Consider the following 12,151-nt stretch of genomic DNA (forward strand, 5'->3'; position numbering starts at 1 on the left):
AATACGAATTTTAGAAATTTGAAGATAAGATGTGATAACAAAAAAGAAAAGGGGGACGCAGTGGGTTCAGTGGTAGCATCTGTTTGATTTGTTATCATGCTAAGTGTCAATGATAAGTGCTAGATGACTTACTTGCAAGAATTGTGACAGAAGATGGAACATGGCTCCACCATTCTGAACCGGAGACAGAGGCAGACAATGGAGTGGCATCATGCAAATTCACCAAAGAAATAGAAATTCAAAAGTGCACCTTCGGCAGGAAAAGTTATGGCTACCGTGTTTTTCGATTCAGAAGGACTCTTGCTTATGGACATCATGCCATATGGAACCACCATTAATTCTGACGCGTATGTGGCAACTCTCAAGAAACTTCAAGCTCGATTGAATCGTGTTCGACGACATCGGGAGAAGCAGGATGTTCTGCTATTGCACGACAACGCACAGCCATATGTCAGTCACAAGACCACAGACCAGATCAGAAAATTCAGATAGACAACACTGAAACACCCGCCTTACAGTCCTGAACTAGCACCGTGCGAAGACCATCTCTTTGGTAAACTGAAGGATCTCTTCGCGGAACGAGGTTAGAAGGTGACTCACTTGTGCACGCTGCTAAAGAGTGGCTCAGACGTGTTGGTCCAGACTTTTACAGTGCTGGTCTACAGGCCCTCGTTCCTAGGTTACGTAAGGCAGTTGAAAGGGACGGCGATTATGTGGAAAAGTGACATTTTGTTCCTAAAGAATGTATCTACATTCTGTGAAATAGCAAAGCTGTAGGATAAAAATATAATGTTTAAACAAATGTTATGCATTACTTTTGGAGTTACCCTAGTAATATAGGCTATAGTAAACTCCGTAATAAAAGTGATCACCCTTTCAGGGCAAAAAAATGCCTTTTCAATTTCAATTTTTACTTTGATTTCATTCTTATTATGATATGTATTTCTATGTTTTCTTGCTATGAATATTGGACGGAATTACTATGTTTGAAGTCTTGTAACAATAAATGAGTATTTCATTTGATTTTAATGAATATTTACACAATTCTTCTACCTCTCACGAAATTATTAATGTAATGTCACGAAATTACCAAGGTTATCACGAAATAACCAACCTTTTAGCTTAAGTTGTAATGGTGGTTTTTGGCACTTCTTCAAGAACGTGTCCAATCTTTTATGTGTCTAGATTTGTACAGCAAATTATCGTCTTTTAGATGAAAAAATCGGAATAAGGATATATTTACACATTTGCATTTTAAATTAATTTTCATGAAATTATCCGAAATTACCTATGTTTACCCCACTTAAAATTACTTATTGTCCATTATCACTTCAAAATTTTGATATACGTAACTCTTATCTCGTAATTTCATTAATCTTTCTTTTATGATCTTACAAATTACATATGTAGGCTATGTATTACCTCAATTTCATCCCATGCTCATTTCAGATTCATCTTTTTCTTCAAATCTACTACCCAATTGTATTTAAAATTCGTGTCCCTAAGAAAATGCAAACATTTCTTCTCAATGGTACTATGTCCTCTTTCGCAATAATATGACATAAGAATTTTATTTTCCTTACTATTATTATGCCCATAAGACTATTGACCCCCATTTCGAATCTAGCGGCTAGGTTAGAAGCGTTCTACGGAATTCCTAAAATCGTTTGCAAAATTTAGATGAAATTCTATCAATAAATCATTAAACCGAATTTCTATATTAGACAATATTTTTTAATTCTACAATAGCTCTATAAATATTAAACATATTTTTAATCTCTATATTCTGTCATTTATTCAAGCATTTGTCTATCGCTGTGAGTGTACCACCTTCTTTATTAAATACCGCTTCATTTTGCGTCATCCAATTACCTTTCCCATCCAATATTACATTTAAATATGTGAATTTATAAGTGCAATCAATCGACTTATTGCTCAGAAGCCATTTCTCTCTTTCACTCACTATACTTCTGTTTTTACAAACTAGGATTTTCATTTTTCTCTCGCTTATTTTCAGGTCCCATTTCGTGCAGTAATTTGCGATTTCATTAATAGCATTTTCTAGACTAATAATCGAAAAAGAACCAATAACACAATCGTCCGCGAATAGTATCCCCGTTACCGTTTTGTTGGATGCGACTGGGCAATGAGAATTATCTAAAATATCATTAATATTTAATATCCAATAGATATGGACTCATATTACATTCTTGCCTTACTTTTTTATTTGCCTAATGTGTTTGGATAATCTTCCCTCCGCGAGCCTAATCTTGAAAACTACCTATTTGTACTCCTGAGTTGGTCATGGGAACCTGACGATTTTAAGATACAAAATTAACAATATAAGATAGAAATTAAAATTTTAATCCTGCTAACAGATCATTTGGGAACGTGACCTTATTTTCTAAATAGCACACCTCTTAAACGGCTACGGAGAGGGCGCATATGAAGCTGCTGTGGATTTTTATCAGACTAATAACGCACATTTTGTTTGTTCACTGTGCCATTTAAATGAAAGTGTGCTTCATTACTCATTAATAGGACCATTCCATCAGTAAAGACATTGAGAAAGTGTTCACAGAATGTAATTACATTTGGTTTATCACGATGATTTAACTCTTGAACCACAACCATCTTGTAGGGATGAAAATGAAAATTTAAATCTTTATGCACAATTCTTCTCAAACTGGTACCTACGTGATACACCTAAAGCACAACGTGTTTTGTGGTTGAGCGACGAACTATTGCCTGACCGGCTCTTTCGGTGTTTCGTGGTGTTCTCACACTGTGTAAAGGACGTGGTGAAGCAGTTGATCTGAAGATCTGTATCGATAACTTCATATTGTTCCTACTAGGAACGGCACCATGACCTGGAATATTAAAATGTCGACGAAATAATCGTTGTGTAATGACAACTGAGTCAGCATTTTTTTTAATGTTTCCACCACAAGAGCACGATCTTCAGCATTCCTTAGCACCATATTTACAACAATGGCATACATTGCGCGTGCGCATAATAACCCACGTACTCACATATATGTCATTGTTAACAACTTAGGCCTATTCTTATTGTACGTTGCAAATCTTCTGATTCTATAGTCTCTATGAATTTAGAACTCACTGAAACAGCCTTATATTGAAAGCAGAATATATCATAAATATTTATACAATTAGTTTTACTGGAGACTTCAGCCGAAAGTTGTTATGTAATGTAATGTTAGAAGTCTGGACATTGGTGATTATACAAGTCATTAGAGTCACAACATTTCTATGACACAGTAAAGACTTTGGACGTAGTCCGTTCAAAGATAAAAAAGTAGAGTAAAATCCTCAAATGCACACAAGCAAACACATCATGAAAGCAATTTCTTTCTCTGCACTACCAGTAGGCCTAAGAGTCAACTACAGTACCAGTATGCCTCTTCGCTTCTGCTCGTCCTAAATAGACCTAGATGTAGTAAGTAATTTTCAGGCATTTCTGATATGTATGTATGTATGTATGTATGTATGTATGTATGTATGTATGTATGTATGTATGTATGTATGTATTTTTTATTTTTTTATTTTATTGGGTTATTTTACGACGCTGTATCAACATCTAAATTATTTAGCGTCTGAATGAAATGAAAGTGATAATGCCGGTGAAATGAGTCCGGGGTCCAGCACCGAAAGTTACCCAGCATTTGCTCGTATGTGTGTATGTATGTATGTATGTATATGTATATTCTTTTTCCATTGTATCTAATTTTTTATGTTGAACTTAACGTGATTAATATCCTCGTTAAGCTATTTTACATCATTTATTTAAACAGTTATACTAAACAAAATCCTTATTCCAGTTCGTTAATAAATATGTTACTCTAGTACTAATGTTTCCCTTTCTTTCAGGTACTCCTTGGTCAAAATTGGAACTTACATATAAAATACATCACTACCCGAAGAATGTAAATTTGACAGAGGCAGCAGTGGATGAAGATATTGCAATGGCGTTTTCAGTCTGGTCAAATGTTACAGACTTAGTTTTCAGAAAAGTTTCCGATAATGCGGACATAAATCTATCATTTTTTAAAGGAAACCATGGCGACGAATGTGCCTTTGACGGGAATGGACGCGTTCTTGGGCATGCGAGAGAACCCACAAATGGAATGGTACATTTCGATGATGACGAAAATTGGACTGTTCGACTTACGACCGGTAATATGGTTATTCTATTGTTAATATTTTACCAGATTTCTATATGTTTATTTTATTCATTAATTCATCAATTCTTTATTCTCCATCTCATTCAGACGCTAGGTCGTTATAACCATAGCGGTTGAGAAAAAAAATCAAACAACGTTTGTTATGTACGGCCACTAACATCTCTGGCCTTATCCAGGGAAACCATCTTTTCTCGTCTTCTACAGCTGTCTTAATATGATTAAGAGTTTCTTCATAGCAAAATATTAAGTAATATTTCCTCATTGTTGACCAACTCAGGAAAATTTCCTATGCGTAATTTTTTCAACTGTTAACGAGGTTTAGTGGCTGGAGCTGTGAACTTTAATCCTGTGGTCCCGGGTTCGATTCCCGGCGTACCCCCGATTTATAGCTTGCGTTGAGCGAGCCCGTGGTCCAGGCAACACAGAGACATTCTCCGGGAGCTTCGGTTCTTCTGTGGCATCCCAAAAATTCTCCGTCATCTCATCGCGGGTGTAGCAAAGATCAGTCGCTTATGACACAGCCAGGGCAACGATTCTGTCAGTAAATCAGTGGTCTTCATATAGGTGAATGACGAACAGTTAAGTGCCCGCCATTATTTTGCACCATATTCATGAAATTATTCAGGAAAGGATTCCTGACGTTAAAATGCCCTTTATAATTATTATTTGTAGAATAGAATAGAATAGAATAGAATAGAATAGAATAGAATAGAATAGAATAGAATAGGATGTTTTATTTTCACTGCCAGAGTCAAGGCCATCATGCCTTCTTTTCCACTCAAAGGGCCTTAATAAATACAATAGTAACATACATATTTAAATTTATGAATATTTACAATACACTAAAAAGATTCTCCAGCAATATTCTTCAGTTAAGTTTTAACGACTAGTACATGTTTATTTAAACTGAGATAAAACCTATAAAAAAAAGTAATCACTTAATCTATCAACTAATGTAATTCAATTCAGTCTACATTCAATATGTAAAGAATTAAAATTAAGTTGAGATAGCTGGTTGGTTAAAATGATGAGAATTAATTTAATAGTAGTTTACTAGAACTATGTTATAGGAAGTAAAATATAAATCCAAAAATATAATGAGAATATTAATGTAATGAGATTTTGCCACTAAAATTTTGTATTTTATTTAGAGAAATTAATGGTAATAACAAGAATAGACATGTTAGTTTCATTATAAGTAACAAATATTAATCAGCAATTAATCTGTTAAGCAAGAATTTATGTAACTTTGACCTACGTCATTTTGTATGTTTCTCATACTTCAAAACTTTGAAAGAATTGCACAATAAATATTTGCTGCTCTAGTGTAGACCTATAAGGTGCCATTTTCATAATCATTGCAGACAGTGAAACTCAAAACGTTGTTTAACTCAGTAATGTCAACACCCGAAAATATTATAGGCCTATGTACACAAGAATAACTTGTGAAAGTTCTAAGTTATTGTAAGCATAGTAATTTAATTGAACAAATTAACATTTTAAATGTTAAAAATCTCTCACTTTTCAGTTTCTTATTTTCTTCTTGCTATTCTAATTGTACAGAAGTTCTGGCCCCAATTCTAGGAATTCCCCCTACGTGGAACATTAACTGTATAGACTCCGTAGAAGGTGGTATTGCACAAGTGATAAGGACGGCTATGAAATAGTGGAATGGCAAGGGAAACGGGACTACCCCGAGAAACCTTACCCAACACTACATGTTGAATCACCGAGTGTCTCGCATGGGAAGTCGACGCAGAGCAGTGTGACTGAGTACGCTATGCCTACAAATCTTCAGTAGAGGTAGAAGTTTGCAATTATAAACATGAGCGGGAACTAGCGGACATATTTTTCCTGGAGTCCTTCATCAGAGACAGAGTACTTTTAGGTGCCGCTCTTCTATAACAGGGCTTCACAGCTTTACTCTCCTCTCGGAGAAAGCTGTACTAGATATTACATCGCTCTTCAAATATCGGGTTTGAACCCGCAAATCTCTGATCTAAGGTCAAAATGGTAAACTATAGACCACCGAAGACGATATCACCTTTTAACTTCACTGAATATAACTGTAACGTAAAACATTCAGCAAAGAATGAAGCAGGGAAATGTAATCCAAATCCTGATCAATCATAACTAATTGAGAAAAAATTACCGTTAAACAGATTCGCGAAAATAGTATTTTATTTGTTTATTAATCCACGTAAGTAATGTTTAGGCCTACACTCCGGTCAATGAACTTACGATTATGTTTCTTATAAAATATTTGTTAGGCCTAAGTCACATTCATATTTTTTTTATTTAGAAAGAATGTTTTCAAAGAGAATATTTGTATTTGAAGCATAGATCTTTAGTACATACCGTGCTGTACTTGTGTTAGTTCATGAATTTTCGAATAACTGTTTACTTACTTACTTACTTACTGGCTTTTAAGGAACCCAGAGGTTCATTGCCGCTCTCACATAAGCCCGCCATTCGTCCCTATCCTGAGCAAGATTAATCCAGTCTTTACCATCATATCCCACCTACCTCAAATCCATTTTAATATTATCTTCCCATCTACGTCTCGGTCTCCCCAAAGGTCTTTTTCCCTCCGGCCTTCCAACTAACACTCTATATGCATTTCTGGATTCGCCCATACGTGCTACATGCCCTGCCCATCTCAAACGTCTGGATTTAATGTTCCTAATTATGTCAGGTGAAGAATAAAATGCGTGCAGTTCTGTGTTGTGTAACTTTCTCCATTCTCCTGTGACTTCATCCCTCTTAGCCCCAAATATTTTCCTAAGCACCTTATTCTCAAACACCCTTAACCTACAGTATGTTCCTCTCTCAAAGTGAGAGTCCAAGTTTCACAACCATAAAGAACAAATTCTAACTTTCAGATTTTTTGACAGCAGACTGGATGATAAAAGCTTCTCAACCGAATAATAACCGGCATTTCCCATATTTATTCTGTGTTTCATTTCCTCCCGAGTATCATTTACATTTGTTACTGTTGCTCCCAGGTATTTGAATTTTCCCACGTCTTTAAAAGATAAATTTCCAATTTTTATATTTTCATTTCGTACAATATTTTCGTCACGAGACATAATCATATACTTTGTCTTTTCGGAATAACTGTTTAGAAGCATTTTATTAAAAAATAGTACACCCATCTCTGTCATGCTAGATGACACTGTAAGAAACAAGGCATCTTAGAAATAATTAAAATATTTCTACTTACAGGTCAGAATCTGTTTCTGGTGGCAGTGCACGAATTTGGTCATGCTATAGGATTAAGACATTCTGCTGTAATAGGAGCAATTATGCATGCAAATTTAACTAGGGGTTATAGATCTGACTTCACTCTTCACGATGACGACATCAAGCGAGTACAAGTAAGCCACTTATTACATTACCTATGAAATTAAATTAAATATATCAGACAAAAGATGTGTCAGAAGCTATTCAGAACTATTTATTTATTTATTCATTCATTCATTCATTCATTCATTCATTCATTCATTCATTCATTCATTTATTCATTTATTCATTCATTCACTTATTTACTTACTATTTATTTATTTACTTATTTACGTATTTATTTACTTACTTATTTACTCATTTATTTATTTATTTATTTATTTATTTATTTATTTATTTATTTATTTGTTTATGTCTATAACAGGGCAAAGCCCTAATTACAATAGACAGTACAGATAATACTGGCACAGTACAGATAGTACTGGTAATAAAACATCTATTTTAAAATCCAATGTACTTCAGCTGACATTAAAAATTCTAAGGTGTTGTTTTTACTGTCCTTAGCACTTATATGAAAAGAAGGATAACCCTCCTGATCTGTGTATGAATTCTACATTTGATGCTATCTATGAGAACCAAAATGGAAACATTTTTATACTGAAAGGTAAGTAGGAACTAACTTTCCTATATTTGAATACTCCGATTGAAAACCCCCCTAAAGACCATTTTGTTCATCATTGAGTTATGCCCACATATTGTCTGCTAAGAATGAACTCTGATGATTTATATAATTTGAATCCAAAAAGCCACTGAATTTAAAGCAAAAGCCTTGTTAAGAGTCACTGTTACGTTGAAAATTCCCTCTATTTGCCACCAGTTACTGTCAAAATCCTTCAATTTGTGGAACTGGATTCAAGGTATTTTGAATCTATAGGATTCATTTGTCTTCTTTGCTCACTTGCTTCAATTGAAGATTTTTAATTGTGACTGCTGCCATGTGTTGGTTTATTGGTGCTGCTTAACACTTTTCTTTCCTGTGGAATATCTTACACACGTGCATCTCAATGTCAAAATAGTCCTTCTTGTTTGGTATATTTCAGGAAAATACTTCTGGAAGTTGGGGCCGGATGGCTTTGCAAGTGGGTATCCGCGTCACATCAAAACTCGCTGGCCCGAGTTGCCCGACAATATCGACGCGGCAACTTGCACCCCGTCAGGCAGGACTTACTTCTTTAAGGGTGACAAATTCTGGGCGTACGACCATAAACGCCCAATTCCGGGACATCCGAAGCTCATCGCCAAAGAATGGCCAGGAATTCCAAATGATGTGAACGCTGTGACATGGTACAAAAATTCAGAGTTATATTTTTTTAAAGGTAAGTAAGAAGAAGGCTTGAGATATGCGAACTACTATATCCTGCTTTTTAGAAAACTGAAAATTGTAGTAGGTTACTGTAAGACAGAAGAACACACTTCAAGTCTTAGAATTGTGATGCAGACTCTAAGCTGTCATGGGCTTTACTGGTCCACACAACTATAATATATTAAACAACAGTTGAGGTTTATGTGTTCTATGTACATTCACAAGATCATGCCATGAATGATAGATACATTGTCAAATATTATTACACAACACACTTTCTCCTCATTCGAATAAAAGGGATCTGTTATCTCTACATGTAAACCCTGTTCATGCTGATAAAAATAATCACAAATGAGTGGTGCTTCACATACATGCTTCAAGATTATTTGCTTGTAAATACTGAGTACGAGCGCTTGGCGTCCAGTAGTTTAGAAGCATGAGTTGCACAACAGAAGGGTAGATGGCAAAAAATACTTTCTCAATATCTGAGGACCTACTTTTCCTGAAAATGTGTAAATCTGTTTTATGCAACATTGTTTTCTTTCTGATTCTCATATAGTGAGAAAGTGAAACACAGTGTACCACATAAAAGTTTGATTCACATAATTTTAATAATGGCAACAACAGTAATTTTCTTCCCGGATTTCTCAACATTACCGTGATTCATTCATTCGTTCATTCATTCATTTATTTTTATTGCATAGATCTTACATGAGCAATGAAGCTTTAAAATGTGGAACAAGTAAAAATTTTACAATATTACAATTACAATTTTTACCAATTTTTCAAGTTTTACAATTTAGTAATTTTCTACAATTTTAAAAATTTTGTGCAATTTTTTACAATATTTTGGCGAGATGTAGTGAGATGAAGTGAGGCCCTAGGATTCGCCAAAATATTACCCGGCATTTGCCTTTTGGTTGGGGAAAACCTCGGAAAAATCCAACCAAGTAATCAAATGAAAGGGATTGATGTCGAGGACTCGCCATAGACCATTCGGCTTCAGTCCCACGACTGGGGAAAACCTCGGAAGCAACCATTCTCCGTCACGCTCACAGAAGCAATTTTGTCGGTGACTATATTTTCGCGAATGAGTGGCAGGCTTATCTCGGTAGCTTGTGTGATGATAATATGAGAAGCGATGGTGAAGAATTAATTAGAATTGAGAACGAGATGGGTCTTGGGCCTTTGAATTGGTAGACCTACTGTCCTAGCATTCGCCTGGAGGAACTTAAGAAACCACTAAGCACCCAAATCAACTGTGGGATCGAACCTCAGATCTCCTGAATACAAGGTGGCAATTATAACCATTACTCCACCGTGATTTTATAATAGTGGTGATAGTAATAACAATAATAATAATAATAATAATAATAATAATAATAATAATAATAATAATAATGGTGAATATAGTTTTATAATAAATTGTTTTATTTGTTTACAGGGGAAGAGTTTTGGAAAGCTAGACAAAATTCTAAATTGGACAAATCTTATCCTAAACACATGTCAGAATTCCATGTAACTTCAGGGATTCTGGATGATGTGATGCTCATGCGTAGTGGCTATTTCTACTTCTTCAGTGATGAATCTTACTATCGCTACAACAGCAAAACCAAAATGGTAAGTCAGTATCCAGTACTACAAATTGATATTTTCTCACGTCTTTACAACGAGTGGATGGTGGGGCTTAAAAAGGGCGCATCAGCTACTATGGCTATTTGCGCCCTTATCTAAAATCTTTCACTGAACACGAACACAATACAATAACCAGAATACTTAAAAGAACTAAAAAGCGTTGTCACGGTTAAAACGAGGCAAATCTTTAAAACTAGTATTGTGTCTATCGTAATATATCGTTGTCATGAAGGTGACACAAACTTTTTATCAACAGTAATCTCACTAGACGTTTTGATTTATCTAGAGAAAATCAAAACTCGAGTGGGATTTAATTGACTATTACACGATTAGAAGAAAGTATATAAAGATTAGAAGTAACGGAGTACTCCAATACAATAAAATATTAATTGACATACGAAAATACAACTGTCTTCAAATGTATTATTTTACCATCTCAACATTACAAATATTACGCTAGATGCATGCCAGATGGCAGTAGTGAGCAATGCCTTGTAGCTAAAATACAATATACTGATTAAGTGAAACTCAAGAACAGTTTTTATTTCTCGTCAGAAAGATACAAAACAATTCACAACAAAACCGTTGCCAAGGAGAGCAGAATTTCCATAGCCCACTCCGTTTGTATCATGAACATAGACGTAGGCCAGTTGTGACTGCAGAACTCAGAGCCCTACATGTACTCCCCTCCCAGTGACGCTGAGTCACGAAACTTTTCTTGCACCAGGATAAGTTCTGAATGGTGGGGGATTTGAAGAACTTGGTCGTTGATGATCGGAGGTCTTGTTCCCATCATCTTCAGAGAAGACTTCATAGAAAGCTGGCTTAAGTCTTTCTGTGGAAATGGTTTTAGGGCTCCCGTGAATATCGACTTCGAACACGTAGTCAGATATCCTACGAAGAATTCTATACGGTTCTTCATACGGTGGTACAAGGGATCCTATAGTTGCCACACCAACAAAGACATGCGTACACGTATATAGTGTCTTATGCTGAAAAGCTCTTCTGTTGCAGTGATGAGCAGCGGGGGTCGATCTGACAGTGCGCATTAACTGTCTGTGTTTTTCAGCGAAGGCTCGCTGCGACAGTTCGGTTTTGTCGTCGACGAAAAACTCTCCCGGAAGTCTTAGCGTCGCTCCGTAAACCATTTCTGCGGGCGAAGCGTCACAATCTTCTTTGATGTTTGAGCGCAATCCAAGTAGGACAGCCGGTAAGATATCGATCCAACATTTAGATCCCGTGTGACACATGATAGCGGCTTTCAATGATCTATGCCAACGCTCTATCATGCCGTTTGAGGCGGAATGAAAGGCTGTCGTGCGTATTCTTGTAGAACCAATGAGATTACAAAACGCTCGAAAAATAGCGGATTCAAATTGCGAGCCTCTGTCTGTTGTAATAGTGGCAGGTGCGCCGAATCTCGCAATCCAAGTCCTGAAGAATGCATCTACAATAGTCTCTGCAGAAACTTCAGATATCGGGACCGCTTCAGGCCACCTTGTGAATCTATCAATCATTGTCAGGCAATACTGAAAACCTTTGACAACTGGAAGCGGACCAGTGATATCTATATATACGTGAGCGAACCGCGCGCTTGGCATAGGAATGTGTACGGGCACATTTTTGTGGTGACGACTTATTTTACTTCTCTGGCACTGAAGACACATACGAGCCCACAGCATAATTTCTTTATTCATTCTAGGCCAAA

The 12,151-nt window shown here is 36.0% G+C and overlaps 1 protein-coding gene across 2 annotated transcripts in view; it reads left to right on the forward strand.

The window, feature by feature from the left end:
• The window catches only part of LOC138705008 (interstitial collagenase-like), a 52,829-nt gene that overhangs the window by 11,432 nt on the left and 29,246 nt on the right, over positions 1–12,151 (forward strand). For both annotated transcript variants that reach the window (XR_011333535.1, XM_069833544.1), the window contains exons 4-8: positions 3,889–4,194; positions 7,428–7,579; positions 8,010–8,109; positions 8,546–8,821; positions 10,253–10,428. Coding sequence is in view for 1 of the 2 variants with exons in the window: in XM_069833544.1 (XP_069689645.1) it covers positions 3,889–4,194; positions 7,428–7,579; positions 8,010–8,109; positions 8,546–8,821; positions 10,253–10,428 (1,010 nt within the window). In the remaining variant the exon portion in view is untranslated. The remainder of the gene's footprint in view (positions 1–3,888; positions 4,195–7,427; positions 7,580–8,009; positions 8,110–8,545; positions 8,822–10,252; positions 10,429–12,151) is intronic.

Source organism: Periplaneta americana, chromosome 8 (genome assembly GCF_040183065.1).
Source record: "Periplaneta americana isolate PAMFEO1 chromosome 8, P.americana_PAMFEO1_priV1, whole genome shotgun sequence".
Taxonomy (NCBI): Eukaryota; Metazoa; Arthropoda; class Insecta; order Blattodea; family Blattidae; genus Periplaneta; species Periplaneta americana.